Below are 22,218 nucleotides of genomic sequence, written 5' to 3' on the forward strand. Positions count from 1 at the left end.
CCTCTTTGATAATTTCGAGGGGAGGCTACCTCGCCTACGTCCAGTAAGCGAGTCTAGGAAGTTCGCGCTACGCCGTACTTCGCGGTAATCGGAAGTCATACTCCCTAAGCCCTAACAGTGATAGGAACACCTACAAGTACCCAGTATGCAGATAGTTATACCAGGGTACGCTTCCGGTTAAAACCCCCGCCTCGTAAGTCCAGAGTTACGTTTTTTTTTTTTTTGCTGGCAGTAGTGGTACGCTGGGGGACATAGACCTGTGGCATTACTTATGATGTTCATAGTTCGCTCGTTGTATCGCCCCTTAATGCTTTAGTTTCGCACGTTGGTCATAACAATAATGATTGTATTAATTTTATAGCACGCATTGTATCATTCTTGCAAACATATCCGGACTACGTAACGTTGGGAGAGACAGCTAGAGTATATTATATAAAAAAATTATAAATACAATCCAGTAGTTGTAACGCATGCAGTGGCATGCACGTTAAGGCTGGTTTACACTACCGACTTTATCAGTTTATGCTGTCAAATTGGTGAATTGGTCCGAGTAGTGTAAACTCATACATGTGAGTGTAATTATACGTTGGTGAGGGAGTTTGGATTGAACACGGTCTGGGAAGTACCATTGCAGTCAGTGTAGTTGAACATTCACGAGGCGGTTCCGGACGTTACGCAGGTAGGGTTGGTGGCTGTGAATGCTACAGTCGCAGGCTGACTACGCTATCAACTTAGTAGTATCACTAGCGAAAAGAGTACTTGCGGAATTTAAGAACGCTGCTGATTTTGTGGCGGGCTAAATAGCCTGTCCTGGCCGGCCAGATAGGAAGCAAATGCTGCAAGCTTACAACAGGGGCGTAGCGCAGGGTGATTCCAGGCATTTCCGGAATCCGCGGCCTGGTCTGTGTCAAAATGAGCAGCATACTGATACAGTATACAAAAGCATGAAAGCGAAATTGTGAAAGGGTTTTTATTAGTAATATATAGTAGGTTTGTAATCCCCCTGCTTGGAAACGGCTGGCCTAGCCGCCTGTTAAACTAACCCCAGGTTGCAGCTAGTAGCTGTAGCATAGTGTAGCGGGTGGGGGCGGCGCGGCGGGCGGAGCGGAGGACGGACGGACGGACGGACGGATGGATGAATGGGCGTACTGCGTCGTGACAGAGGTGTATCGATGGATAACAGTCGTGCGCGCACGGCTCCGTGCTTGCATGACGGCGGGTGTCAGCGTATGTCGCGTAGCATGTTGCATCAGATGTCACGTATGCGGCATCACGTGTGGAAGGCAGAGGAAGAAGGTTAAAGAAGTGGTTTGTTGCGCCACAGTGCGGGAGAGCTCGGGACGGAGCCGGCAGTCGGGCTTGCAGTGTGGCATCGACGTGCGAGCGTTAGCAGTCAATGAAGCTGGGCGTTGCGGCCTACTCTGCTTTTTGTTGCTTCGCCTTTGGTTTTTTCTCCGCTTGGTTATTCTCTACCCTTTCTCCTTTCACGGCCTGTGATGTAGCGTCAAACCTATCGGGTTACAGTTTTGTGGCGTGACGCAGAGAACGCGTGCACTATTACGCGTTAGCATTTTGGTGGGGCAGTGTCAGCCTTGTGTCACGCTAGACGCTACAATATTTAATATTCAGGAGTAAGATAATATAGGTCTATATATATATACTATCAAGGAGGCTTAAGTAATACTAGGTTATTTATAGGTTATTATTAGCTCTTATATATGATATATATATATATAATAGGATATTATATATATATTATATATATATATATATATATAGGATAATATAGGTAAGATAATAGATCGTATATTATCTTTACTCCTTTGATAATATGTATTATATAGATAATAAGACATGTAGTTGTGGGACTGTCTATGTATACACTGCTGATAACTGATAGGTATATTTTATATTATTAATGCTGCTGTTGGGGGCATATGAGAGGCATAGTGCCCCCAAAGCAGGCATTAATGTTTTTAGTGCATCAACATGGACTATGGCAATTCTACTTTTTCATGGGCTTATAGTACTCTTCTTTTATAATCCCTAATTTGGCCCGGTGCATTCCGATGTACCAATAAACGTTGACACAAACCACAATCGCCGTTGCTGAAATTAGTCTTGCGTGGCGCCCGAACGCAGGGATTGGGATGTAAACACAATGGCGTTTATATAATTAACATATCGTCGCGGCAAGCATAGTGGCCGCTCAGCGGGCACTATCGGGCTTCATAGTTGCCTGCACGTTATCGCAATGAGATTGCGCATGCGATTTATCAGGCGTCATGCACTTAATGCCGAGTTATAGTACCTGTTTTGTGTTTCTTGTAAGTAAACATGTTTGGCTCTTGATCATGACGACCGGTAGGAAGCCGAAGGGCTGATAGTAGTCGGGATAAGCTGGAGCAATATCTATATCCTTTTACTCCTACTTGTAAATATTGGCTCGAGTGGTAACAGGGACAGGTCCGTCCTTGCATGTCAACGGAGTGTACATGGCAAAGGCCGTGTGGCGAGGCACGTGGTTCAGTTCGCACGTTGGCCTTTGAGATATTGTGTAAATAGCAGTAAGTTAATGTATATATATTATATATGTTATATATATATATATATATTAATATATATATAGTATATATTATGTGTTTATTTATTTATACTATCAGGAGTAAATATTATTTAATCCTACTACTGATAACCTTGTATAGATATATATATATTATGTTGATTGTTGTACTAAAAATTTCACTGCTCACGTATTTTGAACATAAATTCCAAGACTACTACCGTCAATCGTACCACGATCTCTTCCTTTTCCTCTTGCCTTCTCTCTTTATCTCTCTCGCTCTGCTGCCGCTGCTTCCTGCGCTCTCCCGCCCACGTCGCTTTCTTGTCTGCTTTGTCACGCTCTCTTTCTTTCGATCTTTTTCTGTCTCTCTTTCTCCCTTCTTCCCCTCCCTCCATTTTTTATTTTCCATTATCCTCTAATAGTCTCTCCCTCATGGTCTTTTTTGCAGCTCTCCCCTCTCTCTCTCCCTCCTCATGCCGCTGTTCCTTCGCTTCTGTTGGTTCTCGATTTCAGGCCCTGCTCTGCCGCTTGCCGCTCTGCTGCTCTCGCGCTCCTGATCGCTGCCTGTTTTTCTCGATCCGGCTCTCTCCTTCATCTCTTTCTCTTCCCCGTTCGCATGCTCTCGCTCGCGCTCGCCTGTCTTTTGCATCCGGCCCTCTCTCGCCTTCACCTCTTGCTCTCTCTGCTCTCTCTGCTCTCTCTCCCTCATCCCTCCCTTCTCGTCCCTGTCTCTCATCCGGGTGCCTCTTGCCTCCCTTTTTTTTTTTTTTTCGCGCCTCTCCACGTTCTCCTTGCGCACCCTTCTTCCTCCTCCCTGTCTCTTCATCCGGCGCTCTCTCGCCTTGCTTCTGCTCTCCTCTCTTCGTCACCCTGCTCTCTCCATCTTCTACTTTTGCCTCCCCTCTTCTCTTCCTCGCCTGCCTTCCCTCTCTCACTCCCTCTCTCTCTTCTCTTCTGCTCTTCCGCTGCCTCCCTTTCTCCCTCGCTCCTCTCCTCTCCTCCCTCTCATCCTGTCTCTCATTTCGGGCCTGCTTTCCTTCCTTTTTTTTCCTCTCTCGTCTCTGCTTCTCTCTGCTTCTCTCTTCTCGCCTTTCTTGCTCTCTCTTCTTCTCCTCATCCCTCCCTCTCCCTGTCTCTCATCGCGGCCTTCTCCTTCTTCGCTCTCTCTCTCTCTCCCTTCTTCTTCTCTCTCTCCATCTCCCGCTTCTTTTTCCTGCTCTCTTCCTTTCATCCTTTTCTCCTCCCTGTCTCTCACGTCCGGGCCCTCTCTCCCTTCGCTTGCTCTCTCCTCCATTCCCTTCCTGCCTCCTGTCTCTGCATCCGGCCTTCTCTGCAGGCCCTTCCTTCTCTCTCTCTCTCTCCGCTCGCCTTCATCTCGTCCTGTCTTCTCTCTCCTCCATCCCCCTTAACCTTCCCTCTCTGTTCATCATCGGCCCTCTTTCCGCTTCTCTTCTCTCTCTCTGCTCATTGTTGCTCTCTCTCTTTCCTCTCCTTCCCTTATGCTCTCTCTCTCCCTCCCTCCATCCCTCCCTCCTTCAGCCTGTCCTCTCATCCGGCCTCTTCTCCCTTCCTGTCTCTCTCCCTCTCTCTCTCCATCTCCCCTTTCCTCCCTCTCTTTTTTTCGCCTCCCTTTCTTCCTCCCTCCATCCCTCCCTCCCTCCCTGTCTCTCATCCGGCCCTCTCTCCCTTGCTCTCTCTCTCTTCTCCTGCCTTCTCTCTGCTCGTCCTTTTTTCTCCCCTCTCCTTCCATCTCTCTCTCCCTCACTCACTCCCTCTCTCTCTCTCCTATCTATCTATCTCTGTATAATAATAAAATCGTGTAAACTCAAGAGCGTATAAAGAAGGATGAGCGCTACAACGGTGAAATGCTGACCCTCTGCTTGCGTTTTTGGTGGCCAGTGAATTGCGGAATTGAAGCCGGACTTCGTCTTCCGGTTGTAGCGCGAATTTTCTGACTTGGGCGAAATATCTGAGATAAGGATGCCTTGCGCATGCCGTACCGCGTCTGCCGCATCGCACTTCGCATGGCGTCGGCGACCCGACTAATCCAGCTGGTCTTTGTGTGGGACATTATCTGACGCTGCGAAATGTATGATATAGGATGCGTATGCGCATGCGCTGGCTTAGCATATATGCTGCAATTATGGCAATTTCGCACTTTTCAGCTAAGACACCAGCTGGTGGAGGAAGGAGAGGGGGAGGACACGCTGGTGGAGAAGGAGAAAGGTGGGGGGAGGGGCAGCGAAGAAGGGGGGGAGAAGCTGGTAGAGAATGAGGAAGGGGGAAAGGGACGAAGCTGGTGAGAAGGAGGAGGGGAGAAGGGAGAGCTTGGTGGAGAAGGAGGAGGGGAGAAGGGAGAAAGAGGAGGGGAGAAGGGGGAGAATGAGGAAGGGGGAGAGGAGAAGCTGTTAGACGAAGGGAGGATAGGGGAGCAAGGGAGAAGTGGTGAGAAAGAGGAGGGAGAAGGCTGGATGGAGAAGGGAGGAGGGGGGAGAAGGGAGAAGCTGGTAGAAGAAGGAGGAGGGGGAGAAGCTTGGTGGGAATGAGAAAGGGGAGAAAGGAGGAGGGGGGAGAAACTGGTGGAGAGGAGGAACGGGAAAAGAGGAGGGGGAGAAGGCTGGTGGAAAAGAGAAGGGGAGAGGGGAGAAGGTGGTGGAGGTAGGAAGAGGAGATAGGGAGGAAGGTGGTGGAGAGGAGGAGGAGATAAGCTGGTGGAGAAGGAGGAGGGGAGAAGCTGGTGGAGAAGGAGGATGGGGACAAGCTGGTGGAGAATGAGGAAGGGGAGAAGGAAGAAACTAGTGGAGAAGGAGCGTGAGGTGGGCACAGGTGGGGGGTCATCACTATGGCAATCAATAACAGACGTCATTCATTCCATTTGTCAATCATTGACGGAAACACGTGAGGTTTCCCGAAGTTATCTCAAAGCGAGAGACAGTCGCAGTAAACAGGGATCTCGAGTCGGGTTTCGGTGAAAATACCAGATTTTCACCGCTGATTATCTCAGCATAGGGGCATCGTAGGGACATGCGGTTTGTTTTATATTAACAAGTTAGGACAGCTGATCAATAAAAGAATCGTCAAAATAAAACGGGGAAAGTTTATTAATTCGACTAATACTGCAACATGGTTTCAGCATTTCACCGTTGTACGCTCTCCTTTTTTATACGCTCTTGGTAAACTCTATATTACCTGTCATTCACATTACTGTCTCATTCACAAATTTTTTTTTTTGTAGAATTCATTTAAGATGGGCATTGTTCGCAAGATATTACCGCCGAAAGACGCGTCAGAGGATGCTATCAAACCTCTGTTTGAGCTCTCCGATTTCCAGAGGAGAAAGCTGTCGTATTATTTTTCATTGTTAGGTAACAATTATTATTGTTGTTGTTGTTGTTGTTGTTGTTGTTGTTGTTGTTGTTGTTGTTGTTGTTGTTGGTGTTGTTGGTGTTGTTGGTGTTGTTGGTGTTGTTGTTGTTGTTGTTGTTGTTGGTGTTGTTGTTATTATTATTATTATCATCAGCGTCCTCATCATCATCATTATTATTATTGTTGTTATTATTATCATTGGTGTTATTGTTACTATTATAAGTATTATTGTTATTAATTATAATATTATAATTTTATCAGTTTGTATGTAACAAATCGATCATCGGTTGAACAGTGGCTCGAACCAAGCGCTTGGTTATCAAAATCCATAATCGATTTCATCAAAAAAAAAAAAAAGTGATGAGAATCAGAGATGTCATCGCTACTATACAAGTTATCCTTTATTAACATACATGTATTATACACACAGTAGTAAACAGTGCAAAACAAACAGTAAACTGGGCTAAACAAGCACATACATGCACACACGTACATGCACACGACGTTACGCACACGCAGGCATTCAACACCCCGAGTAACCGATTGTAACCGATCATCGGTTACTTGGGTCCAACCGATGATCGATTACGAAATTACAACCGATTGACAACACTAAACATCACCCATTGTTGTTATGTAATTTTTAAAGTATAAGAGCTGTAGGAAATTATGAATCATACATCTTTATAGTCATTGCCTAAATTGCCTATAAAAGCAACCAGTGACCGCATCCAGCTATCGTTTCCTCGGAATCTGTAGCGGTGCAAGATATCGTTTCCTCGGATAATATTATCTTAATCCGACAAATTTTTTGTTCTCGCAACTTTTCAGATGTAAACGGGGACAATAAGTTGACTAGTGATGACATCACGAAGTTTACTGAGGTGCGTCTTCTGTGTGTTTAAACCTTTCGTGTTGTAAATGCATTCTTTTCATTAGTTTTATGTACTATTTAATAATGAAATAATTAATTAAGTCACTAATAATTCACAAATGTCTACATATTTGTCATCTCTCAGTTGAATGACCGTTTGGTCATCAAAATGGTTTGTGCTGCCATCTATTGGCTAGCTGGTTCACTTATGAAGTTTACTGACTTATACTTCATTGTTTAAACCGCATATTTCTAGCATTCCAATGATACCCCAGTCAGGTACGTGCGCACACAAGTGTGAAATCTGTAATTAAACTGACTTTTCACTAGTATTTTTTGTTTCCTCTTCTGTACAAGAACTTCCATAAAGTAGGCTGTTCTAGCATTCTGTTGCTTGTAGTACATGGAGGAAATCTCATGATTTCACAATATTTATTAAAAGAAAAATTTGGTGCACATGGGCATATCCTTTCCTGTCATGTTCTCGTGGGACATGACAGGCTGTGTTACCAAGGAAAAGGGTTGCATTCTTTTAAGAACCACTAGAGTAGTCTGTAGTATAGTAGTAGTAGTAGTAGTAGTAGAATGATGAGTGATTATTCTTGAGTTAGCATAATATTTTATTCGTATTCATTTGCATAACACTGGCAAATGCTTTTCTCGCGAAGTACGAAAGCATTCGCGTTGCCGCGCAACCTTAAATCCGTCGTCTTCGCAAACGTCTGAATTACGTTCCGGTCTGCGGGGGAAATTGAGTCGCTTCGTTAAAAAAATTTTTAGAAGATGCTCGTGCACTCGGACGTTTCGGAAGATGCGGAACTGTACGAAGTTGCACATGACGTCAACCGGAACTTTTACGAGAGCCTGTCCGAGAAAGCGGGTACTACAGGTACGTAATGAAGAGAAATATGTACGTGCGTGCGTGCGTGCGTTCGTGCGTGTGTATATGTTAACAGGGTTCTGCCCAGGATTTTTTAGTGCCGGGCGCATCCAGGATGCAAGCGCCGTAGGCGCGAAGCCAATCTAGGGGGGTTAGGGGGCACACCCCCGGAAAAATTTTGATTTCAAATGGATAGTCTGAAACTCAATTTCCTGCATTCTGAGCAATAAAAAGCCCATATATCAAACTTTTTTATTTATTTTGTTTATTTTTTTAGCTCATCTGACATAGTCAGATGCAGCTTGTAGAATCGCATGATCGTCCGTCCGTCCGTCCGTGCGAGCGTCCGTCCGTCCGTCCGTCCGTCAACAGTTGGGCACAAATCTTAACCGCTCGACGTACGGGCACGATATTCGGGACGTGGGGGGGTAATCCGAAAACGAGTTGGGATGTCGAAGCTGGGGGTCAAAGGTCAAAGGTCAAGAGGTGTAAAAGAAGGGGGAACATTCACTCCTTAACTTAAGGTATAGGGAGGAAATGCAGAATTGCGGCACAAATCTAAACGGCTCGACCTAGGCTCGTGATAGTCGGTGTATAGCATCATGGTAGGAAAAGCCATCACTGTGCTGTTATTGGAGGTCACAGGTCAATGGGCACAGGGCAGATTTTAGACATTTTCTGAGGACATGGTCTGACGGAGCGATTGAAAAACTTTTTTGTTTCAGCGGTGACCTAGCATTTTTATGGCATTATTGAAAGGACCATGAAATCTACTTTCTGCTAACATGCAAAGAGTAAGTGTCAGATAACCTTTTGACCCTCAAGAGGAGGGTTAAACATGGATTTGTTGACTGTCTGTTAGAAAGAATTTGACTGCCGGGTTTGCTAGTAGAATCTATACATGCCTGGATGTATGAGGCTACAATGTCACAGTGAAATTTCAAAAGCTAAATTTGGTTAAAGAAGGTTTATGCTCCTTAAATCGTATAATTTCTATGGCATTCTGTACTGTCAGTATGTTACATGTAACGTATGCCACTGCCAGTGGCTACTGCCAGTGCATGTGTTGGTGGTACTGTAGTTTTTGCCTGCGTTAATTGGTTACATGTGGCAGCTCTCTATTGCAGCCTGTAGGCTTGCGTAGGTAAATGGATGAGTGCTTATCTATTCTGTCTTGCAAATAGTTGTTGCTACTACGTATGATGGGAGCTTCCATCTTTAATCTGAAGACACTTAAACGTACGCGCCATTTCGTGGCAAATTTCATAACGATCCCAACGAACATTCCTGTGAGAAGGTTCCTGATACCATCCCTGTGCATTCCACTGTTTCGGCGTGTCTGTGAACACATTTGGGACTAACAGGGTTTACTAGAATCCCACCACTCCACCACAGAGTCACCGCAGTAGACGTTAGATGAGCGCTGTCGCTCCGCGGCACTTGTTTTATCAAAAATTAGTGCCGGACGGAGATATATAGTGCCGGGCGGCAACCGCGAGTGCCGGGCACACCCGCCCACCGCCACCCACCGTGGGCAGAACCCTGCGTTAATGTGTATATAATGGTGTACGTATGAGTGTCAAAATGATGTTAAAGTTTACCTTAATCGCTTTACTTGTACAGAATGTATACTGACATGTTTTTGTAATATTTTTCCTTCACGTTGTATAGCGTTGTTTTATACTGTATCACTCAAGAGTAGACATCTGTAAACATGTCATATGCTACTTCGTTAGTTGTAATAATTTAGTCTCAATCAATTGAAATCTAAAATAAAAAATTCGAATAAAATAAAAAATATAAATCTAAAATCAAATCTCATTTTAGTCTATTAATTTTAATCCCTCGAACAAAATCGAACACAATCTAAAATCTAAAATAGCAAAATTAAAATTAAAATCAATTTAAATCCAATTAAAATAAAAGGAAATAATCGATGTTGTATTTCAGACGTGAGTTGCGACCAATGGTTGGATATTTGGGCCGTCATGATGAGGAAGTGCATGTCGGTCGCGCACTTTCCCTACTGGGTGCAGTTGCACTGCAAAATCTTCTTCGAGATCATCGACGTTGACAGTAATGTAGTTTTACAATAACATAGGTGCAATCGTACAGTTTTCTGATCATCGCGCAGTTTTTATTCGTGCATAAGTACAGACATGTTACAATAACGTGTGGTGCAGTTAATGGTGCATTTTGCATGTACATTCATACAGTTAATGGTGCATTTTGCATGTACATTCATACAGTTAATGGTGCATTTTGGATGTACATTCATACGGTTAATGCATTTGTTAATATTGAAGAGTTGTAATTCGTGTGAGTAGGGACGTGTGTGTTCCACCGTGTATATCTTGGTTAAAATTTGCAAGGTTCCTGTATATGAAAATGATAAAAGCCGTAGTACTTATAACTACGGGGACCTATAGGCTTTTCTAAAATGGTACGAAGCTTTTTAGGATTTAACCTCCTGTATATGAAAATAATAAAATACGTATTACTTATAAATATGTATAACCTTAATTTTAAATTGGACGAAGCATATTTAACGGCCGATTAACGTTTCTCTAGGAAATGGTGAAATATCAAAGAATGAACTCCGGCACTACTATCGGAATTTCATCAAGATTGAAGACGAGTATGTGGAAGAACAAACCGAAAAAGGATTCACGGCAATGACAGCGGTATTAGAATTATATTTAGCTTGTTATTATTGTTTTCATGGAAATGTTTAAAACGATCATCTCAAGAGTAAATCGAGAAATTCATAAATAAAGAGCAATTCAGACTCAGCTGTCAGCCTAGATATATAGTAATCAGTAAAGCCCGGCTTTTACTCGAGTAAAATGATGCATGCGTCAAAATACTCACGTGTGCGCCGGATTTTCGTTGAGTTTTCTGACGCATGCATTAAGAAACTCGATATCAAACAAGTTTGATCATTTTTGACTCGTGCGTCAACGTGTGCGCGCTAGCTGCGTAAATTTACTCAACACTGGTACTCACAGTGCATGCGTGTAAATCATTTTAAAGATGACTGCGCCCAGTATTGGCTGCGCACAGTCACGTGATCTACATTAATTACCACTTATTCCTTGAGTAATTTTACTCCTGTGTGTGGCGGACGCTGAAATTGAAAATATTCAAGATTCACGCGCTAGGTTTGTTGACATATGTAAATTTACGTTTATTATGTATTTTTGTTGACGTATTTGAAATGAAGATCGGCGCACAGATTGGTGGAAAGAATGTTGTGTGAGTGTTCTATATGACATGTTAGCATTACTATGTACATTTGGTGTTATGCACGGATCACCGGTAAGTATCAGAACAGTTTAAAAAATATGAGAACGGTTGGTAAAATCCTCGCTTTAAACTTCACATGGTGTGATGCAGTGTCTGAATATTTTTTTGATTTTTGGCTGCTTGATCTATTGTCTGATCTATTGCTCTACTGCTGTGTGTGCATGTGTTATTTTTTTAATTTCAGAATGGTACTTACCCCTTGAATCAGGAGTTATACTACCAGAACTTTGCTAATTTCATCTTAGGGAAGGAGATATATGGACCAGGAGAATATATATTTGGGGTCTTCGATATCAATAGACCAAAAAGTAAGGAACATATTTTGAGCGCATTTGCATTATTTCTTTACTGTACCGGTACGCTAAAAACTTCATTAATTACCACTCAATGCAATTTCCAGCGCACCACCACAGTGCCAGTCCAGAGTATCTATACATACATTTAATTTATAAATTTATAATATAATATATATGTATATTTATTTATTTATTTATTTATATGAGTATATATAAACTTCATTCCTTCTCTAACATAATTTTTACTGCCCCACCATAATTCTATTCTATTATATGATAATTGATATATATATATATATATACAGAGACCCCCCCCCCCCGACTTACGAACATATTCAGTTCCGAGGTTGAGTCCGGTTACGAGCGGTCGTTCGTAAGTCGATTTGTTCGTAAGTCGAACATATGTACGTACGTATACAGTATTGTACAGTAGTGTAGTATATATGTACGTGTGAACATCGAGTAACCTAGAAGTGTACATAGTGTAAACATATACGTGAACACAGGAGTTGGCGAAAGTCAAAATCAGGGGGGCGATTGTTATTCACCAATATTGACATTATACACTAATGGACTTCAGGACAAATTGTTTGTATCATCGAAAGTTCGTAACTCGAATGTTCGTATTTCGGGGAGTCTCTGTATATATACATACATACATATCAGAAGTAGATAATACTAAATAGGGATATTATCTACTTAGGTTATCCCTATTATCTACTTCTGATACATATATATATATATACAAACTTTCCTCTAACGTAATTAATATATATATATATATATAAATATTTTTATATTTCAATATATATATATATATATATATATATATAGAGAGAGAGAGAGAGAGGAATTTTATAGTTGTATAATGTGTAAGTTTATATATATATATATATACGTACAAACTTCATACAACTGCAACTCTCTAACGTAATTTCCGGCCCGCGCACGTGCCGCTGCAGTACCGTTCCGGATCATCCTCCCCGTCGAGACGGAGGAGGAGGAGACCGCCCTCGCCAGCCTCGATGCCGCCAAGGAGGCACCCCTCCCCAGTGGGCGCCGCATCTCCGTGACGCGCTCGGGCAAGATCGCCGTCGCCGACCCGACGGCGCCGCCAGGGGGCGCCGCCGACAAGGTGCGGAGGGTCTCGCAGACGAAGATCCCGCACGTGCCTCGCAAGCGCGTTGTCATTCGCGGCCTCGAGCACTGAGCGCGCCCGGGGCGTCGGCGCGCGCGATACGTCGCCCCCCGCGTAGGGAACGTCCCCCCCCACCTGTAGTAAAAGATCCCATGTAACAAACGTTTCCCCTGTAGCAAACGTTCCCCCATAGTAACCCCCCCCCCTCGGTAGCAAACGTTCCCCCCAGTGACAAATGTCCTCCCATATAGCAAACGTCCCTGACGTAGCAAGTGTGCATCGAGTTTGCCCCCGCACGTGTGTATAAGTGTGCGGCCGTACAGGACAGGACAGGACCCCCGAAATCATTACAATAGTAAGTAAAATACACCGATTCTGCCTCTGATCTTTGGCATTTTGGGGATGGTCTTTGGTACATTTTACAAAGGAGGATGTTTTCGTAATACGTGCGACGACACAGGGACTATAAAATATCTCAAAAATCGAAACAATTGCTAAATTTTTAATTTATAAAGATTGGGACTAAAACCATTTGTAATTACTTTCAGTTAATTTAATACTAAGTTTGAATCAAGAAATTTTGAAATGTTGAAGAGATTTATTATTAGTTATTTTGTTTGTTGTTTGTTATTTACTCTATTTCATACACGTTTATGACCAAAATTATTTGTACTTATTAACATTTAAAGAGGCCTGTAATTATTAACATACTATCGTGATTTGCATGAACAAATTTTCTATTCTTTATGCCCAATAAATGAGATTTAAAAATTGATGGTACAAATCTATCAATATATATCGATGTGGTATATATTCTATTATGGACTCTTGATATATATATATCAGGAGTAGATAATAGGGAATTCCCCTATAAAATTCCATATTATCTACTTCTGATATATATATATATATATATATATATATATATATATATATATATATATATACCTACATATGAGTTTGGTTGTATTTTGGCAGTTTGATTTTCTGGTATTGCAGACAATCAGACCGGTTCACAGTCGTATTTGGGAGTTGTTGGTTATTGTACAGCATTAAAGTTTACACATCAGTATTTTTGAAGTGATTGGATGGGATTGTCAGTAATATTATCAGTGAGTTTCCACCTTCGTATATTGGCACGGGCACATTGATAGGAACGTTGTATATAATATGTGTGTGTGCGCGCGTGCGTGCGTGAGTGCGTGCGTGCGTGCGCGTGAATATTCATGGTATTGGTAAATCGCGTCTACATGGTCATAGCTACGATCGAGTGTTCATATTTTTGATATAATTATGTATCTAGTATAGAAACTGTTGGTGTTAATGTCATAATTTTGAGGAATCGGACGTGAGCTAGTGAATCGGCATTGCTAAGAAATACACTGCTTGGATTCAACAACTTTAAAAAAAATTGTATAGGGCCGTTCGCGGACAATCAATTTCAATAGTCGTGTTCATTTAATATATATATATGTATTATATATCAAGAGTACATAATAGATATCATGTACGCTTGATATATATAGATAGGTTCACAGTGTAAGTACTTATAATGATGACATTTTTAATGCAAAGAATGTAATCGAAATGTTTTTGATTTAGAAATGTAGTGATTAAACTTAAATTATAACCTGCAGCACATTTTCCGTTCTTAATCGCAGTTTTTATTTATTTATTTCTCAATCGTAAGCAAATCAATCTTTCTATGTACAAAATGGCCACGGATACCTATGTCTACTCTATGCATACAAGTATAAGTTAATTTCATGGTATTATCAATGACGTTATAAAAACGATACTTATTCGTTAAAAAAATTAAATAAATTCTCACTGGTTCCGCCTTACTATGTAGGCCTACCATAAAAATGATATTAAACCCTCCCTTTTGTATAAAGAACTTTTCACCTGCGATCTGCCCCACATAACCCTTGCTCTATAGTCACCTACTGAGCGTAAGTCCCGCTAAGGACATGGGGGGGGCTAATGGCTTCAAGGTTAGAGTAATAAATGAATGTCGTCCTAGATTTCGATCAATCGATGTGATCACTATAAGCAGTGTAATAATAGTACGACAAGACAAAGCCTCTGTCAACAGAATTTGTCCGGCCAATAGCGCAAAAAATGAGTAATCGATATAAAATCTATCCGTAGTTTAAAAGATTTAGAACCATTTGTTCGAGCAAAAACAACGAAATTGCTCTTGGTGGAAGATTCGGGGGGGGGGGGGGTCAAGCGCCCACACGGCGTGTGATAAAACATCCAGGAACCCAGCCTGGGGCAGCCGTGGTTGGTTGGCCATCGTACTCGGAAATAAATATTTATGCCACAGTAGAAAAATAATTCACCCGCGTGTGTATGAAGGTCTCTGATTGGTTGAAAGACCATAATTAAAACCGCGGTTGAATTATTTCTACTGCGGTAAAATAATTGTTTCTGAGTACGATGGTCATGCAACCGTAGCAAATGCATTTATTGCGTTTTATTGCAAATTGTACCGGTGCAAAAGACGAAGCACAATCGTCGACTTACACATTTCAAACTAAAAACTAGTACACGACAGTGTGACACTTAATTCACCAGCCCCACGACAACTTTAGAAAAGAAATTTTGTACCAACGACAATAGCAACACGGGGAAGTCGAGGCTGCAATGATAAAAACATTAAATGTGACGATGATAAAGTAGATAATTAAGATATTTCCTAGTTAATCCTAAACTCAAATTGCGTAAGAATCCGAGACACGGCGAGATTATTTCAACGACAGTTTTTTCAAGTTAAAACGACACTAAACAGGTTTTTTTTCACTTTGAACGTTTGAATGATAAAATGATTAATAAACAAGTATTATATTTACTACAAAAGTCTCTACTCTCTTTAGCATATTATTAGTAGTAATTTCCTGCAAATGCCGTCCAAATGCTCTTCCGCAACATTTATTTATTTATTTATTTATTTAAAGATGGTACTTTGGTATATAAGATATATCAACATGCTCAGCGTGCAAGCTTCTCACCGTAAACACATGCAAGTTCACCGCGCGCGCCGCTGTGCACAAACAACAAAAATATAGAGTATATATATATATATCTCGATATTTTATAGATTATTACCAGAAATATTTTTAATTTTTATTGTTTCCGCACAGCGGCGTGCGCGTGGTGAACTTGTGCGTTGCAGACAAGCATTTGAAAGGCATTTACAGGAATATATTACGAATAACCGGCGAAAGAGAGTAGCCTTTGGTAGTACATACATTTCGTATTTATTCACCACCAATTTATTATTGAAACGTCCCGAGTGCCTCTGGGTTTGTTCATTAATTGGTGGCAGTCTAAAATCAACAATTAAAAATGGCGACGCGCAGTACGTGTACTGTTGTGATGATCTGTAATAGTAGGCCACTGATTCGCCAGCAGGGAGCCAGACTACCGCTGACCTCTGCGCTGTCTCCTCCCTTCGCGTGTTTAATGTCACCGCTCGTGTAGAGGACTCTATCTATGATGTATATAAACCCGTTTGTCATTTTCTGTCCTCTGATGATTTCGGCTTCCACCGTACCGTCGGAAATGTGCCATCCTGTGAGGAAGAAGATATATTCTTTAATGTTTGGATGCGGGCTTCTTATCTCGCTTATCGTGCATGCGCTGCCCCCGCTTAATCGAGAGAGGGTCGAGCCTGACTAGAAAATCAGAAAATGACGAGAGAGAGAGAGGAGAGAGAGAAGAGAGAGAAAGAGAGAGCGCGAGAGAAAGGTAAGATTTCTGTGATTTATTTATTGTTATAATAACAATGATAATGATTATATATATATATATATACTTATATATTATGTATATATATCCCACCCCGTGATCACACCGCGTGGTGTACTTCCTGTCGCTGTCAAACTATATACATATGTATATATATACATATATCCCACTCCCGTGATGACACCGCGTATACATACTGTCGAACTATACATGTATATATATATATCAATCATATTATCTATCATCTCTATTATGTACTCTTGATATATATATATATATATATATATATATTATATATGATATATATATATATATACCCCCAACAATATCCCACCCCCGTGATCACACCGCATATACTTACTGTCGAACTATACATGTATATATATCAATCATATCATCTATCATCTATATTATGTTACCCTTGATATATATATATATATAATATATATATATATATATATATACCCCCCCCCCCCGACACATCGGGTATACTTACTGTCGCTGTCGAACTCGTCGTGTTTGAGGACGAGCGTTTTGCCGTTGATCGTAGAGAGCTGCATGTTGTCGACGAGGTCGTCCAGCGTGACCACCTGTCCTCTTAGCAGGTGTGTCTCCAGCACCTGTGCATGTCCACGCCGAGTGTGGAGCCGCCCGTGCAAAAATAGCACAAGAGCGAACGCAATCAACGTACTATTATAAATATATCGGTTCGTAAAAAAAGTTTTAAAAATTTAATTTATACCGGTTCGTAAAAAATGGTTAGACAATGTTTATGTTATACTAGTTCGTAAAAAATGGTTCAATAATGTTTATGGTATACCTGTTAGTAAATAAAGGGTTAAACAATGTTTTTTATATCGGTTCGTGAAAATTTAGTGTTTATTTTATACCGGTTCGTAAAAAAGGTTAAAAATTTGTATTTTCTAATGGTTCGTAAAAAAAAGTTGAAACCGATTTCCTGTCATCAACTTGCAGTAGTTCGGACAGGTGGACCAGTCTACGGTTTACGTAACCTACTGCTCCATGTCAGTCGCAAGAGCATGAAATCACATCTTTGCTTTACATCATGTGCGAAAACAAATGTCTTGATAAGGGTCACCCCAATTCTCAGTTCACCATAAATATTTGAACTATTTCTTTCACAGAGTCCGGTAAATTCTTCTGTTTCTCGCTAAAAATGGGTTGTTTAAATTCCTAAAGCGAGCCGAAACCCGAGGAGGGACCGAAAAACTCGCATGACGATCGGTAGTCAAAATGAAATCCGCGAAAAAAAATCGCCAGTCAATAAATCATAACTAGCGGTTAAAAAAACTAGTTATTCGCCGTCTGTTTTCGCCGTGTTTGCTGTCCTTTCCCGCCACGCGTGCGTGCGTTCACCCCAACAGTAGCCGCATACAAGCATATCCTTTCATCAGCAATCTTTTCATAAGCTATCGCGAAAACAATAGAGCCTGTAACATACACTACACACGCTAAAGCCGATGTCACGTGACCTCGCTGCTAAAATCACCTGATGCTCGTTATTTTTTTTGTTTTCTTCATATTATTATTATTGTTATTTTTATTATTATTAAATTAAGTTATAATAATAATAATAATAATAATAATAATATAATAATACATTTGGTTTTACGACATAAAACAACGTTTTAAATCATATAGCAACGGATCATAATACACGCGCTCCCGACACCGCACACAGCCGACCCGATAGAATTAAGACCGAATTAAAACTCAATTTAAAATATTTAAAAAATCTAACGTAATTGCTGAATTTATTTAATAACTCCACACTTCAACCGATTAAATAGATTGTATTCCGATCCGATCTAATTAATACCGAATTAAAACTCAAAGGTATCCGTTTAAAATACAAAAACCCATGCTAATAAACAAACTAAAATCACGAGAATAAATCCAGACTAATCCAAAAATACATCGTATTATCATTTAATAACTCCATACTTACATTCTCTAGTACATCAGGTTCGCCTTGTGTTAGCGCTTCGTAGTCGTCGTATCGCTGGCGGTACATATCGAGAAAGGCGTCGTTATTGGGAGCGAAGAAAGTAAGTTTCTCATTCTCTATCGACATGTACTCTTTCATGGTGTTGCTCGCTTTCTCCACGTTACGCCTGATGCCGCTGTGAAATGATGAGGTAATGTTCACACAATTATAACATGAGTACAATATACATTTTATAGAAGTAACATGTACGTCTACGTTACGCCTGGTGCCGCTGTTAAGTTAGGAGGTGACGTTTACACAATAATATATCATGAGTACAATGTAACTAAATACACAATTATATCATGAGTACAATGTAACTAAATACACAATTATAACATGAGTACTATGTAACTAAATACACAATTATAACATGAGTACTATGTAACTAAATACACAATTATAACATGAGTACAATGTAACTAAATACACAATTATAACCATGAGTACAATGTAACTAAAATGAATTGTTGCTGCAGTTGTGAAAATAAGGTAAAATGTAACATAAGTACAATGTGCGTAAAATCTGTTATCTATCTACTAGTATCTATCTATCTATCTATCTATCTATCTATCTATCTATCTATCTATCTATCTATCTATCTATCCTCTACCTGATCTACCTACATACTACACCTACTATCCATCATCTATCTATCTACCTATCTATATTCTATCTATCTATCTATCTATCTATATCTATCTTATATATATATTTATCATCTATAATACTCACTATCCTACCTTCCTACATCTAACCATTACCAACTTTTTCCCTCCTCCGCTCCTCCTCCTCTCCCCTCCTCCCCTCCTCCTCCTCTCTCCTCCTCCTCCCACTCCTCTCCTCCTCCTCCCCTCTAACCTCTCTCGCTCATCGCTCTCTCGCTCTATCCTTTCTCTCCTGCCTTCTAGGCGCGCCCAATCATGTGCACCCGAGCAAAGTGTCAAGTGCATCGGCTGTAAAACTCCTCCTCCTCCCTCCTCCTCCTCCTCCTCCTCCTCCGTCCTCCTCCCCCTCCCTCCCCTCCCTCTCTCTCTCTCTATCTTCTCTCCTGCCTCTAGGCCGCGCATCCATGTGGCAGCGAGCCACGTGTAAGTGCAATCGGCTGTAAGAACTCCTCCTCCTCCTCCTCCCTCCTCCTCCCTCTCCCCTCTACACCCCCTCTCCTCACTCCTCCGCTCCTCGGGTCTCCTGCTTCCTACTCCGCTCTAGCCGCGAGCGCATCAATGTGCACTAGCATCGTGTACAGTGCATCGGCTGCTAACGAACTCCTCCTCCTCCCGCCCTCCTCCTCCTCCTCCTCCTCCTCCTCCCTCCCCTCCTCCTCCGCCCTCCTCCTTCCCTCACTCCTCCTGCCTCACTCACCCCTCTCTAATCGAACCCCTCTCTCATCCTCCTCTCTCTCTCTATCTCTCTCTGCCTCTAGCCGCGCATTCATGGGGTGGCACTGAGCACGTGTAAGTGCCATCGGCTGTAAGCAGAACTCCTCCTCCTCCCTCCTCTCCTCCTCCTCCTCCTCTCCTCCCCGCCTCTCCCCTCGCTCCTCCTCCTCCTCCTCCTCTCCAACCCCTCTCCTCAATCACTCTCTCTCTTCATCTAATCATCTCTCCTGCCTCTATGCGCAGCATTCATGTGGCACAGAGCACGTGTAAGTGCATCGCTGTAGAGCAACGTCCTCCTCCTCCTCCTCCTCACTCCCACTCCTCCCCTCTCCACTCCTCTCCTCCCCTTCCCCTCACACCTACTCTCCTCATGCCTCTCGTCTCTCTCTATCTTCTCTCCCTGCCTAGGCGCGCATCATGTGCACGACGCACCGTGTAAGTGCCATCGGCTGTAAGAACTCCTCCTCCTCCTCCTCCTTCCTCTCCTCCTCCTCCTCCTCGCTCCTCTCCCTCCTCCTCCTCCCCCCCCTCTACACCTCTCTCCTCATGCCTCTCCTCTCTCTCTATATCTTCTCTCTCGCCTCTAAGGCGCGCATCATGTGCACTGAGCACGTGTAAGTGCCATCGCGCTGTAAAGAATACTCCCTCCTCCTCCTCCTCCTCTCCTCTCCCCCTCCTCCTCTCTCTCTATCTTCTCTCCTGACTCTAGCCGCGCATCATGTGCATCGACCGCACGTGTAAGTGCGTCGGCTGTAAGAATCCTCCCCTCCTCTCCTCCTCCTCCTCCCTCCTCCTCCTCCCTCCTCCTCTCTCTCTATCTTCTCTCCGCTGCCTGCTAGCGCCGCATTGCATGTGCATGGCACGTGTAAAGATGCATCGGCTGTAAGAACTCACTCCTTCCCCTCCTCCTCTCCTCCTCAACCCTCCTCCTCTCTCCTCCTCCTCCTCCTCCTCCCGCCTCTACAACACCCCTCTCCCATTCCTCTCTCCCTCTATCTTACTCTCCCTGCGTCTAGGCGCGTCATCATGTGCACCGAGCACTGTAAGTCATCGGCTGTAAGAACAGGCCCTCCTCCTCGCTCCTCCCTCCTCCCCTCCTCCTCTTCCTCTTCCTTCCCTCTCCCTCCCCTCCCGCATATATACCGTCTCCTCTTCCCGTCTCCTTCTCTATCTTCTCTCCGTGCCTCTAGGGCGCGCAATCAATTGACGATCGCACGTGTAAGTGCATCGGCGTAAGAACTCCTCTCCTCCTCCTCCTCTCTCGCTCCTCCTCCTCCCTCACTCCTCCGCCCTCCTCCTCCTCCTCCTCCTCCTCCTCCTCCGGCCCCTCTCCAACCCCTCTCTCATCCTCGTCTCTCTCTCTATCCTTCTCTCCCTGCCTCTAGCGCGCATCCATGTGCACGAGCCGCTGTAAGTGCTATCGGCTGTAAAACTCCTCCCTCCTCCTCCTCCTCCTCCTCCTCCTCCTCCTCCCTCCTCTCCTCCCCTCCCCCTCTACACTCTCTCCTCCATCCTGCTCTCTCTCTCTATCTTCTCCTCCTCTAGGCGCCGCAATCATTCAGAGCACGTGTAAGTGCATAGATCCGGCTGTACAGAACTCCGTCCTCTCTCCCCTCTCCTCCCTCCCTCCTCCTCTCCTGCCCTCCTCCTCCTCCCCCTCCCCCTCTAAACACCGTCTCATCCTCATCCTCTCTCTCTCTCTCTATCTTCTCTCCTGCCTCTAGGGCGCGCATCATGTCACAGAGCACGTGTAAGTGCTCGGCTGTAAGGAACTCGCTCCTCCTCCCTGCCTCCCTCCTCTCCTCCCTCCTCCTCTCCTCTATCTTCTCCCTTGCCTCTAGGCGCGCATCATGTGGCACGAGCACGTGTAAGTCGTCGCTGTAAAACTCCTCCCGCCTCCTCCCTCCTCCTCCTCCTCCTCTCCTCCTCCCCCCTCCTCCTCTCCTCTCTATCTTCCTCCCTGCCTCTAAGGCGCGCATCCAAATGTGCACGAGCACGTGTAAGTGCATCGGGTGCGTAATAACGTCCTCCTTCCTCCCTCCTCCTCCCCCCTCCTCCCTCCTCCTCCTCTCCTCCTCCACTCCTCCCCGCTCCTCCTCCTCCCCCCTCTACACCCCTCTCCCATCCTCTCTCTCTCTCTAATCTTCTCTCTGCTCTCTAAGCGCGCATCATGTGCAACGAGCAACGTGTAAGTGCATCGCTGTAAGAACCCCAATCCTCCTCTCCTCCCCTTCCCGCTCCTCCTCCGTCTCCTCTCCTCCTCCTCCTCCTCCTCCTCCCTGCCCCCTCTTACACCTCTCTCGCCATGCTCTCTCTCCTTCTCCTATCTTCTCTCCTGGCTCTAAGGCGCGCATTATGTCAACGAGCACGGGCGGATGTAAGTGCATCGGCTGTAAGAACTCCTGCCCTCCCCCCTCCCCTCCCTCCTCCTCTCATCTCACTAACTACCTCGTCTCCTGCCTCTCGGCGCGCATCATGTTGCACGAGCACGTGTAAAGTGCGATCGGCTTGTAAGAACTTTCCTTCCTCCTCTCCCTCCTCCCTCCCTCTCTATCTTCTCTCCTTGCCTCTAGGCCGCATCCATGTGCACGAGCACGTGTAAGTGCATCGGCTCGTAAGATCCTCCTCGACTCTCCTCCTCGCGCGTG

At 43.6% G+C, this 22,218-nt stretch overlaps 3 protein-coding genes across 3 annotated transcripts in view; 1 reads left to right on the forward strand and 2 right to left on the reverse strand.

Annotated features, from left to right (window-relative positions):
- The first annotated feature begins 5,803 nt into the window (after positions 1–5,803).
- On the forward strand, positions 5,804–13,285 carry LOC106810496 (sarcoplasmic calcium-binding proteins II, V, VI, and VII-like). The gene is made up of 7 exons (XM_014813876.1): positions 5,804–5,931; positions 6,764–6,816; positions 7,587–7,695; positions 9,637–9,762; positions 10,258–10,370; positions 11,177–11,300; positions 12,251–13,285. Exons 1-7 carry the CDS (start codon positions 5,814–5,816, stop codon positions 12,496–12,498), a joined length of 891 nt encoding a protein of 296 aa, XP_014669362.1. The 5' UTR covers positions 5,804–5,813; the 3' UTR covers positions 12,499–13,285.
- Positions 13,286–14,067: 782 nt separating this feature from the next.
- Positions 14,068–18,323, reverse strand: LOC106810495 (fasciclin-1-like; the record flags this gene model as incomplete). Its single annotated transcript, XM_014813875.1, is given in 3 exon segments — positions 14,068–16,003; positions 16,676–16,799; positions 18,149–18,323. Coding segments are annotated over 3 exon segments (538 nt in total), but the record flags the coding sequence as incomplete, so codon positions are not given.
- Positions 18,324–18,567: 244 nt separating this feature from the next.
- LOC106810492 overlaps positions 18,568–22,218 on the reverse strand; it is a 5,782-nt gene continuing 2,131 nt past the window's right edge. The window contains exon 3 of the mRNA XM_014813873.1: positions 18,568–18,575. Coding sequence (XP_014669359.1) covers positions 18,568–18,575 — 8 coding nt within the window. The remainder of the gene's footprint in view (positions 18,576–22,218) is intronic.

This window comes from Priapulus caudatus, unplaced genomic scaffold (genome assembly GCF_000485595.1).
Source record: "Priapulus caudatus unplaced genomic scaffold, Priapulus_caudatus-5.0.1 Scaffold446, whole genome shotgun sequence".
Classification (NCBI taxonomy): Eukaryota; Metazoa; Priapulida; class Priapulimorpha; order Priapulimorphida; family Priapulidae; genus Priapulus; species Priapulus caudatus.